Genomic DNA, 24,258 nt, shown 5'->3' with positions numbered 1-24,258 from the left:
TCTAGGGAAGACAAATACTTACATTTTGACAAATTGGATTATATCGAAGACACAATCTAGCGTTTATCTACCAAGCCTGGCTTCTTTCTTGGAGTCTTTACTCTTTTTCTATTGCAAAAAACATCATCAGCTAACAACCTTTGGAAATACCAACTGATTTTTTTTCTTATGTATATCTAGTGCGATTCGCTACAATTTTCATTATAGCAAGAGTAGTACAATCTTGGAGTATCAGTCCATCGATGCTCAGGTTGGTAGACGTATTCGATACATCTTGATAGAAATATCAGATTCGTGGCACAGCTTGTTGATCATGGCTTCCTTCTCTTTAAAACTCTTCACAACCAACAGATCAAATATCCAACCAGTCTAGCTTGTTCTTTTTGTAATAACATACAAATGCCCATTTACAAATTATACAGGAGATGAATAGAGGTTTGGATAGCAAAATGAAGATTTGTTCCAAGCGATATTAGGCCTTCACGCTGCAAAGGTCCATTTTAAGTCTTTTCCATGTGTTACAGTTCAGGGCTTGGTTGCAGTACTGAAGTAGTTCACAAGCTGAACATCCAGCCGTTTGCTATGAAGTCGTTGGCTAAGATAACCCAGTTTTTACTGTAATCGTGGCCAGTACTGAGACATGTCAGGTTCACTGCCAGGAACTTGAACTGGGACTGACACTCCAGGGGAAATGAGACCTACAATTAAGGAAAAGATGCTCAGTTTGGGAGTAAATGAATGATTGTTGCAGGAAACACACGTTTCTAAGTGCTCTTTTATGTTGAAAGTGGTGAATCTGGTCTGTCTAACATTATAACAGCTGTTACAGCTTCTTCACCAAAACACACAATGAAATCTGATCTGCAATTTTGTTTTTACAGTCAAACTTTAAGGTTATTAGAGCACATCAACACATCAAACTGTAACTTTATCAACATTAAGTAATACTGGATATGTTAAATCCTTTCATCCAAATTTGCTTAATGTACAGGCCTGAGAAGGCAGCAAACATCCTAGACTTGGCAAATAAAGTGACTGTTCTTATAGCAAATTGAATGTATTCTCATGCAAATTCATGATTCAGCGGCTCAGAAGTTCACTTTGAAATGAATGGGTACCTACCTGTTGAAGTAGTGCCAGATGTGCCCATCGGCTGGCTGTTCATGTGTGTCTGCATGTGAGGGGGGGTGTAGGTATCATAGCTCCGCCCGTTCACTGATGGACTTGTAGGGAGCATGCAAGAATAGGAGGCGGTCTGGCTGGGTACTGGGGGCTAGAAGAAGAAAGAAAACCAAGATCTATTGCAGATTTGTGACTTTAAACACAAGCCCTGTACCAGCTAACATACACTTCAAGTATGAAGTTAAATGATCTTATTTTGTATAAAATGTCAGTCTAGTGCAAAGTAGTGTTGGATGATTCTGCTAGTAATACAGTATCTGTTTTCTGCAGATGAAGGTTTACATAAAACTAGTGACTTTTAACTCCTCTTTTCCAACAGATATACAGTTCTGATTTCAAACAGACTCTTGCTCCCACGACTAGTCTCTCATTTTGAGAAATCAAAGGCAGCGCAAGAAGGTTTTTAAAACATTACATGCTCAGTAGATTCATTTCACACACACTCAATAGGACTACATCTTATAAGAGGAAGTATGTCCACAAAACAAAGGCCACAGTGACTATAAAATGCTGTTTCAAGAATTAAAATCCTGTATGTCCTCATTTTTGAAAGGAATTATTCTGTACATGCAGTTTATGTCCTATTCAGAATGGAAGCTTCGTGGTGGTATCTTTATAAGAAACTCAAGGGCACGTTTACGAGGGCGTGATAAGCAATTAGTATGAGTTTTAGCACAACACCAACCAGGCACTAACATCTAGCTTGCAGTAACACATCAAGGGCCCCTTTTTCCAAGCTGCAGCAAAAGGGGGCCTGCGCTGGTGTCGGTGCGTGTTTTTGACATGTGCCGAGGCCCCCTTTTACCACAGCAGGTAAAAGGTAGGCCTTTTTTTCAGGAAATGGCCGTGCAGCAAATGAAGCACATGCCACACAGCCATTTTTGGGGAGGGGGAGCCCGTACCGCCACCCATTGAGGTGGTGGTAAGGGCTCTCGCACTAACCCGGTGATAACCGCCGGGTACACACCAGCACTACAAAAATAGAAATATTTTTGGAGCACCAGATATGATGCATGCTGGAGGTGGGAACTATCCCCGAGCTGCTCTGATAGCCTGGTGGTACTTCATTTTTAGCACGTGGTAAGCATGCATTGGGCCTACCACTGCTTTGTAAAAGGGGCCCCTAGTGCAGAAGAAGTCCAGTGCTAACTGCTTAGCACAGGATATGGGCAGAGATTGGGCACGGACTACACATTGCAGTTAGTGGGCAGTAGTCAATGCAGGTTCCTCGACAGGTGGCATTAGGTGCATTTGTGCTCATAGCGCCTGAAAGTGACGCATGTTAAAGACCTTGTCTGTGCAGCTACTGCGGGGAGAATGCTGGACACACCCCAACAGTTACTGCAGAGCATTCACAATGCACTTTGCAGTTGGCCATTTGCCTGCGTTAAGTGCGTAAACTTAAACGTTCTTTAGTAAACATGCCCCTCAGTTTGCCAGGGGCCAGTATTAAATGCAGATGCTGTGTTTTGAGTAACATTAAAAAAGAATTATTAAGGTGCATTACGGCCGTAAAACACACCCACATCACGCCCACTTGTCATATGGACAAACTGCAGTTTTAGGTATCCATATCCTGGAATTTATAAAATCGGGATTTGGATGTCCATGCAATATGAATGTCTAAATGCCAGTTTTCAGACATCTAAAACAGGAATCGAGCTTCTAAAATAAGGGTCATTATATGTAGATAATCCTCACAATTTATGTCTCTTTGTTCCAGCCTTTAATATTCTAAATTCATTCCTCATTCAGACCTGATGTGTTATTATAATTATTACTTACTTGCATAGGCAGATTGTTGGCCATTGTAAAACTAGGCATGGGAGGTAGACCACTGTAACTGTTTGTTAGAGATGTGTCTGTTCTACCTAACATTGATCCTGATGTGAACGAGGAAACTAAAAGGGAAGAGAATGAAGAAGTGATAGTTATAGATTATAGTTTGTTAAAATTTGCTATACTGCCATGACTAACTAGCAGATCTAGGCTGTTTACAATACTCTAAAACATCAGAAAAGGAAAAGAACTGCAATAAATTCAATAGGAAATAAAATCAGTCATATCAAAAGAACAGATACACCAAAGTAGTAGAGGGAGTTAGTGAAGAACAGGAACAAGGGCAGATGGAAAAAGGATGGGTTAGAAGGGCAGATAGAGCAAAAGGGAGGTGGGGGTAGGTAAAATCAAAGAAAAGAAGGGTAGGGGAGACTACGGAGAAGTTGTGGCCAACCATGTTCAACTTTATCCTTCAGTGGGTTTAGTGAGTTTCATGTAGAATAAACCTAGGTGATAAGATTCATTTGTTAAAATAGACCTAAGAAAAGTTATTTTTATTACCAGGTGTGGTAGGTTGAGGGATTGGTTGATAAACACTGGTACTGAAACTACTGCTGATAGGGATGTGACTGGGAGTGTTGCTGGCTTGTCTTCTTTGATTCCTCAATTTTTCTTCTCTTCTCCACTTTGCCCTCCTGTTAGAAAACCACACCTAAACAATATTTTTTGAAAACGTATTTAGTTAGTGAATTTATGACTCCCCGAGTCACCAGTGGTTCAAAGCAAGTTGCAAAGAGTATTCAAAAGCATTGACTGTGATGAAGCATTACATCTAGGCACAGACAAATTAAGCTCAGCGCATACATAAGAGGCATATTCTGCATGGAGTCTCAACCATTAATGGCTGGATTTATTAAATGGGGCTCAATCGATACTATGCATGATTATATAAAGAAAATGTGCCCTTTATAGAACCGCTTAGTGCCAATTCCTGTGCCTTACTTTGGGTGCCAGACGTACGCCTGCTGAAACCTGGTGTAAATGTCGACACCCAAGTTAAGTGCACTGAGGCTGTATTCTAGAATTCCATGCACAACTTTTCAGAACACCCCTGACTCGCCCATATTTGCTCCTCCTTTGGAGTTGCGTGCTAGTAGAGTTAAGTGCCATGCCTTATAGAATAGCTCCCAACCAGATGCATGCACAAATTTTAATCTGTGCCATTTAACATCAATAATGGATTGTTAGCACCCAGTTATTGATGTTAACTGGTTTGTTACTTGATCATTTCATGCACATCTTGGGCGCATCCACAAATTTGGGTGTACAATTCTAGGCACCATAAGTAGAATCTAAGGGTAAATGTCTGCCTAAACAAAGAAGCGTTCAGTCCCCTTTAAAATATACAAACATCCATAACGCATACAGCTCATTAGGTTGTGCCTTCCATAGATAAGCCAGAGCTTTTTCAATCTATTCGTCTTAAGATGTTTGGATCCTACCGATGCTTAAAGCAGGAATTGCAGAGTTATTTTGGGAGCACTGTCACATCAGTTAGAGTTGGAAACTGAAGGAAAGATTATGTATATTTTCAAGTATCATAAGTAAAACCTTGTATTTAACCCTAGCCACAACTGGAAGCTAATGGAGCTGTATCAACATTGGGGTTACATACACCTTTCTCAGTTGCCTTAATAACACTCTCTCTGCCATGTTCTGTGACATCTGCAGTATTCTTAAACTGGAGGCAGGCAATCCCTGGTAGATATTACAGTAAACTAGGCAAGGCTCTATTAAAGCCTAAAGAACATTGGGCCAAATTGTATATATTGGGCCTGAAAAATCAGCACCGATTAAAGACATGCTTAGCGTGATTCTATAAAGAGTGCGCACAACTTAACTGAAAACAAGCTAATTAGCGCTGATAATTGGGAGATAATTATCAGCACTAATTGGCAATAATTAGGATTTAGGCACATATCCGATTCTATAATGGATTGTGCCTAAATCCTATCGTGCATAACAATTTGGGGGCATGGTTAGGGACCTGGGGGGCATCCCAGATTTTATACTCATTGATACAGAATCATGCCTAAGTGCGCCTAACTTAGACATCTATATTTAGGCCTGCTTATAGCAATTGCAGCCACCTACAGTTAGGCACACCTTAGTGGTAAGCATAAATCTATAAAGGAAACATACTCGTTATAGAATCACGCTAAGCACATCACATTATCGGTGCTGGTTTTCAGTAAGAGTGTTTACAGACAGTAAACCGCCCTTAAAACACCATTTTTATCACTCTATTAATGTGAAAGTGTAGTTTAATTTCTCATCAAGAATCACCCCAAGGTATTGGATCACATCTCCCATCTTCAATGATGTGGGCTCATTAAAGAAGGAGTCCCGTGAAATAAACAAAACTTCTGTCTTTTTATCATTTACACCCATTGAGTGGAGGCTTGAAAGCAGTCAATCATGACTAGGTTTACCAGATGGCTCCAGGTCATAGAGGACAGATTGAGTCAATCCAGGTTATACTTCCATTGCTTTCAATGGGATTAAAATCTGGACTGGCTCAATCTGTCCTCCATGACCCGAGACCATCTGGTAACTCTGATCACAACTGACGACTGGACACCTTGATCAGTATAGAAGGACACATATAGCATTTTGTCATCTGCAAACAGGTTGCAGTACACATCATACGATCAAATCATATTGCACAGTAGCTACCAACAGATGTTAAATACTGTAATGGTACCAACAGTGCTGAACCCTGTTAATCTCCTCCTCTCTCTCTCCCTCACACACACTCACACTCACACACACACACAGTTTTTTAATGTATACCAAGAAGAGGTATTGAATCCAAGTCTAACTTACTTTTCTCGTTCTTCCAAGTACAAACAGAACCATTGCAGTACAACAGAACCAATCCCAACTGATTTCAGCTAGCAAAGTAATTAGTCTTGATGTACTGAATCAAAGGTAGCTGGTATGTCTTAGTTTAGTTTTATTATTTGACATATAGCCCTTCAGGTCCATATAAGCCTATCAAACATATACATCATAAGGGTCTCTACCCTGTCTTGCTTTCAAAAACCATTTCACTGTTGGTCAAGGGGAACTGCAAGTTAGTATAGGTTCTGCAATAGTAACAATATAAAATGCTCATCAGTTTCACTAAAAAATGGCAAACTGGGCTGGTACCAGCTGGGGGTCAGCACATCTAACTCTGGCCTTTACAGAATTGGGTGCACACTTTCTCTCTTGAGACTTATGGGCCCGTTTACCGCCAGGTTACTGCCGTGCAAGCCATTTCCGGGGGTAGAATGTGGATCAAGTGAGGTTTAAAAACAATTATTTGAATTCCCACTTCCCACACACTTTTTGTTACATTCTGCAGGAAGGTGGAATCAACGCCCACATCCAAATTCACTGAGTACACCTTAGTGTCAAAGTAATCAGTTATCACCAAAGATCACAATATGTCCTTTTGGCCAGATTCTATATATGGCACCTGGAAAATCCACACGGAAAACATTTCTGCCTAAACGTAGTCTATAAGCAGCGCCTATATTTAGGTGGGGTAAATAGAATATGCTTAGTTGATAATCTAGTGCCTACAATTACCTTCTTTTACACCAATGAAAATGTGGCATAAATCCTGGCGCATAGATTTAGGCGCAGAGGGCCATATTGTATAACAACATGTGTAAATTTTGGAACACTCACAAAATGCCCATTTCTCCACCCATTATGTCCCTTTTTTGTCTGTGCACACTAAAATTTAGATGCCGTGCATTACAGAATATACTTAGGGACTTGTGTATGTAAATTCTGATTTTCACCAATTCTCATTATTGTTAATTGCTGTTAACAATGCTGATTGGCTTGTTAAGCCAATTAAGTCATGCACATTGCTACAGAATATGCTTGGATTTTGGTGTGGAACGCTAGGCAGAATATATATAGAATTCTGGGGTATAAGCTCTATTCTGTGCACGGTTCTCTTTTTATCCCTGATTTCAGAATCATTCCACAGGGCTTTAAATGCAGCTGTCTCTACTGCCCTATTCCATCCCTCCACCAAGGCTTCTGAATTATTCTGGACAAGGAACATGAGAAAGTGGGATATTTTACCTAGAAACTCATCTTTCTTAAATTTCTTAAAGTGGTGTGCTTGATCTTGTCCTCACACACCCTTAATTCTTGTTTACAAAGCTATACAAGGTGGAGAAAGATCAGCTAGTTCTGATCTGACCATTGAATAGTAGTTATATTAATTGAGGAGTTAATTGTTTCCAGTGCGTATTTTCTAGCAAAAAAGGTGTGGTACTCAAATGCCAGGCCACCTTTCAGGGGTGAGGTGATCACTGAGGGACCCACCCCACAATAGCCATGCCCCCTGAAACCAGTCACAGAATCTATGACAAGGCAGAATTGGTGTGTAGAGTCTGAGCTCTTTCATTAAAACTTGGGGACCATGGGTCGATTTTTGCAGACAATGGAAAAGGTGCCGGTACTCAGTGCCCCCAAGTACCCCCTCAAAAAAAGCCCTGATTGTTTCATTGCCTAGAGCATTTGACACAAAAAGTAAATCTAACACTTTACCCTTCACATGTGATAGGCCACTTAATATGGGGCTTATTTTCAAAGCACAAAGATGTCTCAAGATGGCAAAAAAAAAAAAAGTCTATCTGCTGAAAACTTCCAAATTATGATTTTGGAATGGCAGAATATGGACATTCTACATTGCAGTTCATCCAATATCAAGGGAACTTGTTGTGGGTGTGTCTTCAGTGGGACTAGGGAGGACCCAGAATTAGGGCATCCAGCAGTGATAATCAAACAAGAAGGAAATGTCCAAGTCTAAAAAGAAGGGCTGCTTTTATTTAGATCTGCTTCAGTCATGTCCAGGGTACAAAAAGGTGCTCTGATTGAGCAGCTCGCCACTGGAGAGGTTAAGGCATGGCCCCTCCTGAATCCCCCAGTGACTGCTGTCCCTCTTCCCTGAAAGTGAAACCAGAAAGGAATACCAGACTCTATGACAGCATCAAGTATTGTGGACATTCTGAACAGAACAGCAAGCAGGTCTAAGGAACAGCCTCGAGGTCAGTGCAGTGGACTGTAAACCAGATTCAATTCCCACTTCAGCTCTCTTTTTTTCCCTATAAATTGTGAGCCCTCCTGAAACAGAGATATGCCTACTGTACCTAAATATTAAAGACACCTGCAAGCCTGGGGGGGGGGGGCTATTGAGGTGGTGCATATTCAGATACAGTATGCATTTCCCTGTCTCTAGAGGGCTCAGCATTTAAAATAAGAGTTGTAGGGAGATATGAACCCGGGTGTCCACTGTACTGATCACAAGACTGCCCCGCTGCTCTGCAAGAATGTCTGTGTGGCCAATGCTGCCATACAGATGTGTTTGGCCCTGGATTTTTGGCATTCATTTCTTGGACATTTCAGTTTGTAAAACGGCTGTTGATTTTGGACATTCTCATGTATTTTCAAACAGGAAACCCCGCCATATTTCCTGTTTGAAAATGGCTGTGAAATGGACGGGGCTTTTTTGGGGATGTTATGAGCAGGAAGCCCCAATTCTGACTTGGACATTTTTTCGAAAATGCCCCCTCTATATGTTCGAATTCTAATGCTTATATTGCTGTTAACAAACAGTTGCTTTCCCTGGCTGTACTGTGCTGTGAGATAGGTACATTAAAGTCACCTAGAATCACTGGTCTGGAGACATCCAAATTATCAATCATAATGGCTTAAATAAAGCTAAGTCATTACATCCTATTGCCAGAGGACTATATACATGACAAACTGCTGCAGCTTAATTCTTTCTTCATTAGTACTACATCATGACTGTCATTATATTCAGATTCAGTATCCATAAACTCTAGGGATTTCTTTGCAAGAATACCCCCCCCCCCCCCCCCCCGACACACAAACACACACCTACACACACCTGAGACTGGTGAAAAATATAATAATAATTATGTATATATAATTGATTACACAATGCAGTGTTACTTTGTGACAACCAGGACTCAACATTACAGAGGACTGTGAAATTAGCATGAATGTACACAGCTGAAATCTTCACTCCCCACCCCAAAGGCTAAACAGTCAGTGACATTTCTAGAAGGCAACTATCTTCCAAGATATAACATTAGCTACAAAATATCTTATCCTTACCTAATATACTATGAGCACATTAAAAACACATATTTTACTATGAAACTCCAATTAAATGCATGGAGAAAGCCTTGCATCATATCTCTCTCTCTTTTCAGGGACATGAAAATAATAAGCGTGGCAATAATTAGCAACCTGGGTTAAAATCTAGCTAAGTCAGACAAGGCATTTAATTACACAATTACTTGAGGTACCTGTATTCTTGCTTCGGGTAGGTCTATTTTGGCAGCTAACCTCTCTCTGGCAAACACATCAGGATAATGGGTTCTTTCAAATTCTACAAGTATAAATGTTAAGATCGTATTAGCTTAGTCAGGTGTTTAAGCATCTTAAATTCTTAGGGCCCTGTTTACTAAGGTGCACTAGTGCTTTCAGCACATGCTAAACATTAGCGTGCGCTAACCGTGTAGACGCCCATAGGAATGTTAGGGGCACCTACACGGTTAGCATGCACTAATTATTATTATTACATTTGTACCCCGCACTTTCCCACAGAAGCAGGTACAATGCGGCTTACATAGTAAACAGAATTACAATTATTATATTCATTAAGAAGAGTATTACGAGCTATAATGTAACATAATAATAGAATGCTTTGAGTATGTGTGAATTAACAAGGGAAGGAGTAATGAAGATAGATAAGGAAATGGGGATGGGTATGATGAAGGAAGGATGGGGAAGGGAAGGCAGGCTAAAAATGTCAGTGCGCCTCTAGCGTGGCTTAGTAAACAAGGCCCTTATTTTTGTTAGCTGTAAGATCATCTTCAATTAAGATATCCTGGGAGACACTAGCACAGGGTAATATTTATTAGTTTATTTAGGTAGAAATATATTTAAACCAGATTTAAATCAGAATTTTAGCATCTAAATTGTTCAGCGAAATTAAGAGCCTAATGAGTGAAGAAGTAGACCAATGGTTAGCGCAGTGGTGTGAGAACCTGGGGAACTGGGTTCAATTCCCACTGCAGCTCCTTGTGATTCTGGGCAAGTCACACATAACCCTCCATAGCCCCAAGTACTTGTATATAATATGTAAACTGCTCTGATTGTAACCACAGAAAGGTGGTATATCAAATCCCATCCCCTTTCCATTTTAATGACTAAGAATCATAGGGGTCCTTTTACCAAGCTGTGGTAAAAAGGGCCCTGCACTAGCAGCAGGGGTCGTTTTTTCCGAGTGGGTGGCCATTTTTACCGCAGCAGGTAAAAAAAAGCCTGAAAATATTCATGGCCATGCAGTATGATTGCTCTTACCGCATGGCCTTGCGAGGGGGAGCACTTACCACCCACCCACTGAGGTGACGGTAAGGGCTCCCTCGATAACCGGGTAGTGCACTTCATTACCCGATTACCTCCAGGTTAGCACCACACTAGAAATTACCCCCTATTTTCCCTAGCATGGGAAATGGTGCATGCTGGGGCTGCAACTTCCGCCGGAGCCCACGGGACGATGGTAGCTCCAGATTGGTGAGCGGTAAGCCTGCGTTGGTCTTATCACCGCTTTGTAAATGGGCCCCATAGTCGTAAAGGTTTCTAACCATTATCTGGCTACCCAAGAAAGCTTTAGAAAATTAATCACTGATGATAAGCCCTCTTGCCCATTTAGTAAAATATTCTCCTAATGTGAAAGTCACAAGGAAACACTGTTTTCCATTAAGTGATATTAAAGATGTATATTTTAATAAATGATCCCCATTTTCTTCATACTTTGAGAGTTTTAGTCACCTTTCTCCAGAGCCTCAATTTGCTCCTGCGTGAAGGAAGTCCTATTTCTCTGCAGTTTTCTTTTCAACTGAAGTCTCATCTGGGCCTCATCGGAATCTTCTCCATTGGAGCTAATGGAGTTTGTGTTTTCACCCCCGCCTTCCTGTTGCTGACAACCATCTGGGACAGTAAAGACAGGAAACCGTAAAGCCAATGCAACCAGACTGAAGTTCCAAGGACAGACTAACTTCACAATGTAGTCACCTCACAGTACAGTCCCGGTAATGAACAATAGATCCAGCAAGGTGTCTTTTAATTTCCCAGTACTCACAACAACTTAAAAACCTAATGGAGTTTTGTTCACTTAAGAACGTTGTTTCAAGACCAAACATATTCCTATCAGTTAAGATTTACTGAACTGCTTTCAAGCATTCCTTCAGGAGAGAAGTTTTGTTCTCAATTTATTTACCTATTCCTATTTTTAAAATAGTGATGTTAAGTAATTCAGATCATCTATAATCAGTAATTCCTATCTAATCAATTAGGTGTTGATAGGTTTGTAGAAAATGCTATTAAGAAACCAAACCAAGCTTGTAATCTTAAAAAAAAATATTTATCTAGTTTTTATTTGAATTCTGCACAGTCAATTTCATTTTAAAGGTTGTGAATTTAGAAATGCCTGCATTGTTCTGCAGTTTTATTCAACTATTGTATGAGTGTGCATTGGCTTGACACCTATTACTGAGCGCAGCTGTAATTATATCATCACCAAGAACAGGCTATAATTGCTGAAAATGGAATTTTATATTTAGATAAAAGGACTGTCCATTCTTTGTAATGTGTTGCATCAGAGAAAAGTAAGATTTCTTTTAAAATTTTTACCATGTAATTTTAAAAGAAATAGTGGAGAGTTTGCTAAGTAGCTAAATATGTTATTCTGCAGCTGAACATTTGGCATCTCAGTTAAAGAACACATTTTAATTAAGGCATTTCCACCACTTTTAATGTAATTTCTATCATTAAACAAGAGAAAGTTTTTATTGTGTTTTACGATGCTGTTGGACACAAAGATATGTTCCCAGTTCATCTGCCTATCAATGGATGTATCACCTTCCAAATGCTGCAAAATTCTCAAAGGCTAGGCAGGATTCGAATGAGATGCAGTTCCCCTTCTTTTCCTCTAGACTTGATTTGATTATTAACTTCAGTGAGTTGTGACTTTGCTGAATAAAAGGTATAATGACAGAAGCTATGCCAAAGATTTTTAAATCTGTACTTTTTATAACTACAGACTAAACATTGTTCACTTATGCTATTTCCCTAAACTATTGTGGGACTCAAGGTTAGAGTTAGGTCCTTTATAATCAGTAAACAATAGCTACAGCCTTCAAAGAATTAAGGGAATTGTGACAGAATCTAGTGGAATCTTTTCAAACACTTTGAAATGTTTTAAAACCCAAACTTTCTTCCCCATTTAAACAGTTGGATTCAACTACAGTGGTCACCATATGGGCGTTTGTGGATCTATTGAGATGACCACCAACACTTGAATAGAAAGGGGCTGCTTTTCACCAATACACAATGCCAGCAGAGTGAGGGGAGCTATTAAACTCTTGGGGCAGGAGGGTTGGCAAACTTTCGTGGGCAGAATTTTGAGGACACAATCAGAGCACGCAACAAAAGGATTCTCTTGAGGCTTGCAGTGGTCCACATTGTATCACAAGGATCCTAGTGAACAGACTTTTCAGTTAAGTATGTTAACCTTTATGCTCTACTGTCATTAATCACTGTCCCCTAGGCTGGATACTCAATGCTGTTTAGGAGTTTTACTTTCTATAGGAGAAGCAAAAGAAAGAACACCCATAGACTGGTGAATAGGATAGCTCCATACACTCAGCCTGTTTACTCAGCACCAGAAAAGAAAAAAAAATCGACTTAGCTAAGATTAGATAAGCTTCAACTAACATAGTACAACACAAGTGTCTGTTTTTATTTACTAGTGAAATTCTGCTGAAAACACTTAAAAAGTCACCCAAAAAAAGAACTCAAGTGTTTATATATCAGGGTGGAGTGCATGCGCAATGCTCTGTATGGCTGAACCTATGATTTCTGCCATATTGGATTTCTCCGTCTGCCTCTTCTTTTTTTTTATTAAAGAAGATATACTTAAGCCCTCTTTTTTTCAACATAAATATCTCTTCTTTTATGAAAAGAAAGCTAAAGAATCCTTATCCGGCCTCCCCTCACCCCCAATCCATAATTGGTGCTAATTATGCTTAAAGAAACTGACAACAGTTGAGCCAAAATAAGAACAAATTCTCCCATAACTAAAATGATTATTCCTTCTGTTAAAACTCTTTTCTGTTACCTATACCCATACTTCATAAAGATCTGCTGCTGTTGCCGTGAAACGTTAACCTCCTTTTGAAGATTTCCACAGGTACAATATATATTTAGGTAGCAGTACCTATATAGTAAACTTGTACTTGTTAACCGCTGTCCCCCCAGATTCTACAAAGCACGCCTAGAGATCCGTGGATTCTATAACAATGTGTGTAACTTAACACGCCTAACAAAATGATACAAAATACAGCTGCTCGTATTATTTGTAGGGCTTCAAAACATGATAGGATTACACCTCTCTCATACCATCTTCACTGGCTCCCAGTTGAAGCCAGAATAAAATTTAAGATTCTTGTATTGACACATAAAACCTTACATTTACTGACTCCATCATATTTAGCTAACTTCATTATACCATACTCTCCCAGTCGAACACTTCGATCACTTACAGATAATAGATTAATAATTCCGTCACCTCAAAAGGCTAGCTGGGAGTCCACCAGAACCTCAGCTTTCTTTTTCCTAGCCCCTTCACTCTGGAACTGCCTTCCAAAAACTATTAGACTAGAAGAGTCCTATATTAATTCCCGTACGTTTCTGAAAACATATTTGTTTCAAAGTACGTTTGATAATAATCTGGGATGAAAGGGAAACAACAGACAGAATGAATATGTATTAACTAGTAATATGTTTAATTATATTTTTGGTAGGGATGGTTGTCTATTGTCTACATACTTTTTAATATGGATGTTAGCGTTTTGCAGTGCTTTTCTATCAAATTAATGGATTTCTTATATGTTTTTAGTATAAATTTTAGTTATTATGATGTAAACCGTTCTGTTTTGCGAACGCAATAAGAATAGTAAATAAATAAACGATAAGCTAATGAACGCTGATAACAGCATTTCACAAGCAATAATGAGCACTAATTGGCACTGATTAGAATTTAGGTGCACAAGTCACTAAGGGGTCTCTTTACAAAGCAGCGCTAGCAGCTGTCCATGTCCTAGTGCCGGCACGGCCTATTCAAAGTGAATGGGCCACGTTGGCACTAGCGCATGAACAGCCACAAACGCAGCTTAGTAAACTGGAGCGTAAGTGTATTCTGTAACGATGTGTGCCAAACTTCTAATGTGTGCAGGCAAAAAGGGGCGTGGTTATGGGCAGGGAAATGGGCGTTCCAAAATTGACATGCCTAGTTCTAGAATACGGCCCAGTGCGCCTAAATCTACATGCTGGGATTTATGCCGTGTTTTCATTGGTGTAAATCGATGCACACAGATTTAGGCACTGAGATATCAACTAAGCATATTTTATAATCGGCGCCTAAATCTAGGCACCGATGATAGAATACGCTTAATTGGCAATGATTTCAGCGCCAATTTTTTTTAGGCACCCTATATATATAGAATCTCCTCCTGGGTGTCTATGTGAAGGCCTCGGCGGAATATCAAATGTGCAAAATAAAATAAATAAAAAATAAAGGAAATACACTGTTAAGGAGGATGAGGACTGTATTAAAATTTCCCACAAATAGGCTGAAACCTGTTGCATTTGAGCTTTAAATGCATTTGTGGGTTTGAAATTCATTTCAAACTCGTATGTAGGAACACTGTTTACTAAGGTGCGCTAGCATTTTTAGCATGTGCTAATCGTATTATGAACATCTACATAGCTAGCGAATGCTAATGCTTAGTGAGCGCTAAAAATGCTAATGCGGCTCTAGCGTGGCTTAGAAAACAGGGCCCTAAATGACCTGTACTGGAGGGTTCACATTCTCAGTATCTTTTAAAAAAACTATCATTGGTGTAATATTATGTGAGTTTGTTATTTCTATCTTGAAATCCCTTTTTAATTTATATACTACAACGATGGTGTGTTTTTAACCTTTCCTTACAATGTCTGGCTTTAAATATAGCAGTTCTTTATTGCTTCTGAGTTGTGGTATTAACACTGACAATGATATCTTTTCTCCATTCATTTTTTAAAGTTTGTCAGTTGCCTTGATTAGTTTATTTAAAGTTTAGTTCCAAAAGCCCAAACACAATATTGAATTACAAACATGATTTAAAAAAAAGTATATGACAATTAAGATATCTTCTTTAAAGATCTTTTACAATCTGTAAAGGAGTCTGCTCAATAGGCAGTTCCACCTACTAGACGTAATCCGTGAAAGGGAAGCGAGTGTGTGCCCTATTATCCTATAGCCAGACCATCTGACGCTGGATATAGGATTTGTTTCCTGGAAAAAAAGACGCTGGGAAATAAAATCATTCCTTGGTTTCTTAGTGTCTTAATCACTGAGGCGGAAAACAAGCAAAAAAAGATAGCAAACCAACAGTGGCACCTTTCAGCTGTAGAGCTTGGATCAAAACATTGTAGCATCTGTTGAAAGAAAAAGTGTCTAAATCCTATAGAAAGCTTTAGTCATAAGAGAAAAAAAGATAAGAAAAAGTGTCTGAGTGATCCTTAAAACCACTAAATCGCTGGAGAATTTCTCCCGGATAGAGATGTCGCTTTGTGTTCTGTCAACCCTCATGTATCCATTACTTTATTCACTGTTCCATGGCGTTTATCAGATTGAGACCATATTTGTCCCCCTCTGAGAGCTAACCCTGCCTTATGCTTTCTGGAGTAATGGATTCTTAAAATCCAGCATATATCCCCACAAGGAAAAAAAAGCAGAAGCATGAATATTCCAAAGAAGATCCAATTTACTAATTTTATCCAGTTTAATAATGCAAATGTCTCGTAATTCTTTTGTAAGTCTGTCTACAGCCACAAACAACTACCCCAAAATTCATCCAGTACAACATTTAAAGACTGCAACCATGTCAAAATGTGTATGGAAAGCAACAGAGCACTGCACAAGTTATACTGCAAGGATTTAATTACAGAGTTGTGTATTTATTTCATGACTTTATCTCTTATTCTACCTAATGTAACGTTCTTATTAATGGTGTTCATCTAGGTTGTAAGCTTGTGACTGTAGCTCGAGACTGAAGAAGGGAATCTTGAAACAGAGTTTTCCCATGGATAAAAAGTGGGAAGGTAACAAACAAACAAAAAAAAAACACAATTTGAGCCCCCGAGTGTCTTTTGAGTCTTTTCTAATATTGGAATTAGATTATTTGAATTTTAATTGAAATGTTGATGAGCTTTCTGAGCTCAGGCTGAGCACATTTTTGTGCTGTTCAGAGTGCCACCATAGTACCCACACTGGTCGGCAGAATTTACCATGCATCCTAAATCTTTGGTGTGATGTTATTTCTAGCATATTTTTGGCTAAGAAATTATGTGAGACATTTCTGATCTTAATATATTGCACTGCATGCTGATCAGGTTAAAAAGGAAATGTGAAGTAAGTTCATAGATGTACATTTCCCACAGATGTACCATACTGTCCTTTCTCTCATCAGAGCACTATAATCACCAGAATGCTGACTGAACAATATATTCCAAAACAAACCTCATGTCATTTTCATCTATTTTGTGGAAACACGGGAGCATCAACTGTTAAGAACCAGTTGGGTGATGGAAGACAATTAATGGAACATAGACCTATTAACGATAAGAGTTGCAGTAGGGACACATTTAACTTCAATAACACTTCTAATCTACTCCTAATTACTTCGTATCTGTATATGCTCAAAATAATTAAAATCTTAAATTTATGATCTGATTATTTCCAAACATAATTGTGTGATCCTAAAATAATTCCCTGGCAACACACTTTGCATATGATGGATGTGTTTGACGAGATGAATGCACTTGGGTAGATTTTAAGAAGTTATGATTTTACTGAGCTATAAGTGGGAGTGGAAAATACGACTTTCACTTGATGAACAAATCCTGAAAAGAGAGTTTTCTTTAAAATTTGCAAGCTATTCTAGCATACTTCTATATTGTCTTTTTCTATTAAAAACTGACATGTCTAATTGGTGAGCAATGCCATATAGTGTCCAGGAGTCTCCTGTGGAACATTTCTACAGCTGTCTCCTTCAACTAGAAGCTTATTCATGTCGTCTTAATGAGAAACAAAGCGTTCTCTAATGAGCAATTACATAGCGACAGAATTGTTCCCATAACAAATTCTTGCGTGTGACAGAAACATCCTTTGTACCATATATTCAGCACACTGTTACTGGTTTAATTTTTTTTTTTCTAGCGAGGAATAGACATCTCCTTCAAAAGAACTGACCATAGCTAGATCTGTGTCCAAACATAGGAGAAGATACCGACCATCTAAAGCCTGTAGCAGCCTGACTATAACATCCCCTTTCTCTTCATATTATCTACTTGCCATTGCACAACTAGTTCCTATTAACCTTCAGAATACACCGTTATATATTTACAAAGTTATTTTCAATCGCTGAAGAGCTGTACCGTTCCGACTAACACCTAAGATGGTCAAAACATCCTTATTTCATCGCTATTAACAACATGAAACAACTAGCTTTCTTAATAATTTCAAAAATACAGAAACTTTATGCACACAAAAAAGCACATCTTGCATTCTAAATGATTATCTTTCCTCATTTCTTAATTTACTAATACGAAAAAATGCTAGAAGCGCTATAGAGATGAGAACCAGGCATCAGAGAACTTAGCAGCAAAAGACCTCGGGATCTTTCCCGCCAACACGCTGTACGCTGTCTACTCTTAAGCGCATAATTTGTCAATTACAAAAGGCAATATGATACAATTATGTTTCCCTCATAATCTGTCAGTATATTAGCTTGTCACACTCCTACAGAAAGGTGGGTCTCTCCGCATTTTAATTGGGACGTTTAGCTGCGCTGCCTTGTTTAAAAATACCATAGTCAATTTAAGTTAAAGGTTCCCAAATATGCGTAAAGCATCGTATTTAATTTCGCTTCAAGAAAAATATCCGCTTTGATCGAATAGCAAATAAATGAATAAATAAATAACATAAAAGCATCCTCCAAGTGGAACCTCAAAAATTTGGACTTCAAAAGCTTTGCAGAAGAAAGTAGAAAAAGTGTCAAGGAGTTCGTCAGCATTGCTAAGAATAAGCCGCTCGCCATACCTTGTGTGGGTTGCCCTGGTACGGACGTGCCGGGGTACCAGCCAGGGCGAGTCCCCCAAGTCCCTGCCTGCCCGTTCAGCATTCTCAGCTTGTCATACATGCCATCTGCGCCCATCTGTTGCTTTTCGCTAGCCAGGTTGCGTAACACCCTGTTTATCGATGATACCTAAAAGCCAGTTCAAAGTAGACAAATAATAATGTCGAAGTCAAAGCAAAAGGTTATAGCAGAAATTAAAAAGCACAAAAAAATATGGAAAAAGAGCTATATAGACATGAATATTTTAAATAAAAATGGACCCTAACAAAATACATTTCAAATATTTAAAATACTAGCTAAAACTACCCATGCCATATAAATGTGGCTACCGAATCTTAATTATAGCGATGATTTTTCAAAATTATGTTTCTTATACAAAATAGACCACAGACATTTTTCCTTTAATTAGCGTTAGACATCTGCCCTTTTTTTTCTCTCTCTCTCTGTTTTGTCCTGCTCTGTTTTATTTTTTGACGCACGCCTTCCGCTATTAATTGAGCAAATAAAAGTAAACCCTGCATGTTTACCGGCTCTCTTAAAAGTAGCAGAAATGACATATTCAGTTTCCACTTACACTGGGTATATTATCGTTGGTACAGATCCCTTCTGATAGTAATCTGTCCCGAATTTCCCAGGCAAAGATGGAGGGACACTCCCGCTTATACTGCGCTATTTTGCTTACAACTTCAGGAGTCGCTACTCTGGGTTTGCTACCTCCGATTGCTCTGGGTCTGATGGAGCCAGTTTCGTAATACCTGCCCAAAATTTACTCAACACATCCATTCGAAACCTGAACAGAGAAATAGACAGAAAATCACTTTATTAATAATTTCAAGGCACAAAGAAAATTGTTTAAGTATGCATTAAACAATGACAGGCTTACGTTTTCATTGTCCAGCAGTTGGACTTTTGCGTCTGCATGGGTCTATAATACAAAAATATACCTTAATGGTATGAGAACTTATAAGTGTTTTTTCTTAAAATTACATTTGTGGCCCTATAAACTATAAATGTTATACTTAAAACATAAAGTAGTCAGATTAAAAAGTTATTTTAGTACTAAGGTTAAAATATACCTCCAGCTGTGAATGACCATGCCAAACTAAGCTTTGCATGTATTGTCTTCATATATTAATCTCCGTGCAAGGAATAGTTTTTAAAAAACTTTTCAGCTATGAGACCAGATTATATTAATGTATATCTCATGCCAAACAGATTTCTGAAGCAAAATAATATGAAACGCACAAAAGTAATATTGAAATCATAAATATGGTCAAAACAAAAGTGCCATTTTTTTTAAAATTCCGTTTGTTACAATAAAAAAAACCAATTGTAACAAAAATGAGCTAAACCACCAGATGCAAGAAAATGCAATTTTATTAGGTAAGTATGCAAGACTCTCTAAGCAGACGATTAAATTTATGCTTTAGTAAGCTGGACCAAGAAGCTATTTTTCAGTCATTTTAAGCTTGTTTAGCAAAAGAAGAACACGCTTGCAAGCGAAGCCATTAGGTGCGGTTGGGAGGCGAGCTGTCACCTGCAGGATTCTGGAGATATCGCACGGTCGGGCTCCGCTATGAGCCAGTTCCACGATTTTCTGTCTGGTTGAATCCGGCAATGGTCTACCGTTGACAAATACACCACCGAGCTGATTCACTCCGCTATGACCTAAGGATAAACCCCCCCACAACAACAACAACAACAAAAAAAAAAATCACGATCAGCTAACTTCAGATTGATGCAGCTAAGAATAACCAACTAAAGAAACATTAATACAATATACAACCCTCAGTAGCTTTTCAAATCACGTACTGTTTAGAATAATCTAACTTGAGTACACCATATGACTATTTATCTGGCCACCGAGATAGATGGATGGATGGATGGATGGATAGATAGATAGGCATATGCATGTTTTGACAAAATCTGTCAAAGCACTATGTTATATAAATTCATTCTATTAATAGATACCCTTGCGTAAGGGAAGAGGTGTACGCAACTTTTCTCTCAGTGATTGATATTCAAACTTACATACAAGATCGATTAACATTCCACATTCAGTTTAAACAATGAGAAATATTTTATACACGTTTGACTGGAAGATCTTTCAATCAATGGACAGGCAGTTACACCACTGAAGAAATACAGCCCTAGAGCCGAGTCAGACCGCACTCAGCAGCTGCACACAGCTGGCGAAGGAGGAGGAGGCTGAGGTTCATAAGTACTTTCTAGAATAGAGAGAGGTTGGCTTTCTTGGTCTCCAAAGTTGCGAGGCCTCCCTTTTCACCAGCACATGTCCATCTAAAGTCTGTTTTCGATCTTCTGTTGATCTAAAAAGCGCCCCCCCCCCCCCCCCCCACTAAGAGGTAAAACTATTCTGCTTTCGAGCGCACTGCCATCCTTGTGAAAACATTTGCTTTCGGAAAAGCAATCCAAGTCATGGGTGGTTACTTCATAAACATTTCCAATCTGAAGCGTGGGGGCTTCGAGGAGTCTCTGATCTACTGTTCTCTTCTCCTTGGACCCTCTCGATAAATTGAGTCCAAAAACCCAGGCTTCTTAGCAATAAATAAGCTCCAAATATAGAAGAGGGGGGAAAATATGATGAGCTTCTCTGGCATTTGTCTTTAAAATAAAACTTGCTGCACGTCAAGTTTGAGCTTAATTTCTGGAAATAGGCGGAAGTCGCCCTGGATCATGCATGGAAGGCTAATTGGAAAGATGGGTTCGAGCACTTGTGGCAGCATTGTCACTTTATCACAGAGCTCTGCTTCTGAAAATTGTATCGTCAGGACAAAACGACCCTTTTTGTCCGGATGTGCATGTCAGTCATAGTAGATTGAACCCTTCTTCTTTTTTTTTTTTTTCCTTTAAGGAAAGTTGCACTTTAAGGCAGCTACGGGGTCTACATGGACACTGGGGGGTTGGGGGCGACACACACAGTCTGGGTATAGAGAGTGACAGGCACTGTTACATTAAGGGAAATGGGACTTGATATACCGCCTTTCTGAGGTTTTTGCAACTACATTCGAAGCGGTTTACATATATGCAGGTACTTATTTTGTACCAGGGGCAATGGAGGGTTAAGTGACTTGAAAGAGCTGCAGTGGGAATGGAACTCAGTTCCCCAGGATCAAAGTCCACTGAACTAAACACTAGGCTACTCAAGCCACTCAGTACTAATATCACACATTAGTTTCACTTACTTTTTTCTCTCTTTTTAATGTCTTCCAAATAGGAAATCATTTCAATCTTTCAAAACGCAGACACAAAAATGTTTACATGACTTTTTGGCTCTGATTGCCTTGGAAAACAAGCTACTCTGATTAGCAGATTTTGTTTTCATGTTTGCTTTTTCCAGTTTCTTTGTTTGATAAATTAATGGTTCAAAACATATTGCAATCTTGAGATCCCGTCTGTCTCAGCAACACCTACTAGTTCAGCACTGAAGGGGTGGCAAGGATTTCTCTACTGCATGAAGCATATTTGCCAGCATAATACCTAAAGCAAAAGGAAAGTTTCGCTTAAAAGGTTCAGCCTTAATCATTTTCTAATTTCCCTGGGGAGCGCTGTAGACCTCACCCAGTGGCCATGATTATGTGCCTTGTATTCTATCTACTCATCTATAAGAAAACATATGGTGTCAGTTCTACACCATATACACCCAGGAGTTATTAACACAAAGCCTGAAGACCCTGCCACGACCTTTAACCAAGCAAAGGTTTCACCCGAATGATAGCTTTTCTACGTTTTTGCGAGATCACAAACCACCATGTACAGGTATTCGTATTATGATAATCCTTCCCCACATCAAGGGCAAAGGCATTTATATTAACCCTGCTCCCTACTTTGTACATCGGGAGCATTAGATGATTAAAAATCGTTATAAATATCTAACTCAATTTTTAAAAGGTAACATACTAGAATATAGTAAGTTTCGCTATGGAAGAATTTAAAATAGTAGAATAATAAAATAGTTCAAGCAAAATTAACAAGTCTTACTTGCAATCTAATATTTGGAAGAAATACCTCTTAAAATCGCGGAGGTAGTAAATAATAACCAGAAATTGCACGCGTATTTGTGGTTATAATATTACCTTATCTCGTAAACAATATATGCAGAAATGTTCATGGACAATGGTTATTTAAATGTATATTTTACTTTTTTTGCATTATTAATATCTTTCAATGACAATAACTTCTATGTCATGTTACTACATCGAATAAATCAGTGCTCTGCTATAAATTATAACTTTACCAGCGTTAATGGGTGAATTTCAATAAGCTAAATAACATATTTTATTTTACACAAACTTTTCGTATCCAGGGGCGAAAGGATTGAAAACTACCTGCCGCCTTTTACAGTATTACCGGAAACAATTTATTCATCGACAGCCCCTCATCCCCTATCTGCCGTTACACTTATTATCGGGTTACAATTTATATCATTTTAAAGAACTGATGACATAGCCTGTAATATATGCTCATCGACAGTATGTGCAATGAATCCCAGCTCTCTTTGCTAAAGCTTTTTCCTTCCTAACAACTAAACTGAGGAGTTTCCGGGTAGGGAAGCGCATTTAGCAGAAGCATGGTCTGGATATCTCGTTTCAACCCTCCAACTCTACATCTGAACAACTGTTTAAAGTAGACAAACACCGTGTGGGAATATATAATTAAAATATTAGGTAATAAATAATTACACCTAGGTTGCGCTTCAGTTTCCTGAAAGGAAATGTATTGCCAAAGATTGTTAACACAAAGGCCATATAAATATTTAGAAATACCCAATAACAAACGCCAAGACCCAGAAAGATTCATTCCTTTCAATTGCACCCTGTGTATCACCGGAGTAGCCCAAAGCACGGATAAGTTTCCGACTGGTTCGTGTACTACAGCATCAAAAGCAAAATGAAATAAAGAACCCCCTTTCCTTGAGTCTTATTATCCAAAACTAAGATCCCTGCTTCATCTTTCCAGTTTCTTTCTGCAGCCAGAATTACAGACATCTCTCACTATTTTCCTTTTAATCTAACCGATAAAAGTGTCACTTACTGTTCTGCATGTTGAGCTGAGGCAGCAGAATCTCACGTGGCTTGCTGACAGTATTCTGTTAATAAGAAAATAGACGTGTTAGGGAGGTGGTACAGTACACAAAAGTTTAAAAGATGGCATTATTTCAAAATGCATATTTCCCCCTTAGGAATAGCTTAACTTTTTACTAGGTACATTTCACGCTTACATTTTGTAGCAAAAATGCATGCAGCACATATTCGATTTTTTCTTTTTTTTATAGGTTAATGTTATTACGTCAGTCTACTTGGTTAAATGCTTATATCTGAAGTAATCATTAAAAAAAATAAACTTGCCTGAATTTTGTGATGGCAGTTGGTGCACACAATTTAGGAACTCATACATCTGCTTGCCTCTAGTTAAAATCTTCCTTCTATGACAAAAAGCATAAAAGCATTTGAAAAACTACCGGTGTTTTCAAGTTCAGCTATTTCACTCAGTATATCCAAGAAATACGTTTATACCATTTTTTTTACTCTGAACGTTTTGGATCTTTAACTGATAAACAGGAGGCAGCATATGGTATCCTACTTTCTTTAATATGCTTGCAGGCCCCTTAATATTTCAACTGAGTAGCCACAGAATGGAACAGTGGAACGCTTTAGATTGCTGAAGCTATGTTATTATTAGTTAAATTAACAACTTTTCCCCTCAAACTCATTACTTCACTTTTTATTGTGATTAACTTCTTTTTCGGTCTTTAGATCTTCCCCCCTTTCAGTGTACTGTGACACACGCTGTCTACCTCGCCTCAGTGTTTTAAAAAGTAAGAACTGGGGGGGGGGGGGGGGGGTGAGAACTGGTCAACAAAGCAATAGAGAATGTGAACAATGACTTCCTTTCAGCTTCTCTACCCAAACCCAGAGTGCAAAACCCAGTC

General features: G+C 38.8%; 1 protein-coding gene across 2 annotated transcripts; it reads right to left on the bottom strand.

Annotated features, from left to right (window-relative positions):
• Positions 1–450: 450 nt before the first annotated feature.
• Positions 451–23,370, bottom strand: PAX6 (paired box 6). 2 transcript variants are annotated; one of them, XM_030199442.1, is made up of 11 exons: positions 23,361–23,370; positions 19,843–19,973; positions 19,189–19,230; positions 19,081–19,095; positions 18,269–18,434; positions 10,897–11,055; positions 9,366–9,448; positions 3,523–3,673; positions 2,968–3,083; positions 1,123–1,273; positions 451–698 (listed from the first exon to the last, which is right to left on the bottom strand). In XM_030199442.1, exons 1-11 carry the CDS (start codon positions 23,368–23,370, stop codon positions 613–615), a joined length of 1,110 nt encoding a protein of 369 aa, XP_030055302.1. In that variant the 3' UTR covers positions 451–612. The 2 variants fall into 2 exon arrangements, with proteins under 2 accessions (XP_030055302.1, XP_030055303.1); XM_030199443.1 differs by lacking the exon at positions 19,189–19,230.
• Between the last annotated feature and the right edge of the window lie 888 nt (positions 23,371–24,258).

This window comes from Microcaecilia unicolor, chromosome 4 (assembly GCF_901765095.1).
Source record: "Microcaecilia unicolor chromosome 4, aMicUni1.1, whole genome shotgun sequence".
NCBI classification, from domain to species: domain Eukaryota; kingdom Metazoa; phylum Chordata; class Amphibia; order Gymnophiona; family Siphonopidae; genus Microcaecilia; species Microcaecilia unicolor.
The sequence above is the reverse complement of the archived record's forward strand: the minus strand, read 5'-3'. Positions and strand labels throughout refer to the sequence as shown.

What these genes read in the sequence shown, in the direction of transcription:
- PAX6 (XM_030199442.1), bottom strand. An exon ending in AATTGAGGCTCTGGAGAAAG is followed by an intron (nt 9,449 to 10,896) that starts GTGACTAAAACT and finishes TTATACTTGTAG; the next exon opens with AATTTGAAAGAACCCATTAT. An exon ending in CCAACAATCTGCCTATGCAA is followed by an intron (nt 1,274 to 2,967) that starts GTAAGTAATAAT and finishes TTCTTCTTCTAG; the next exon opens with CCCCCAGTACCCAGCCAGAC.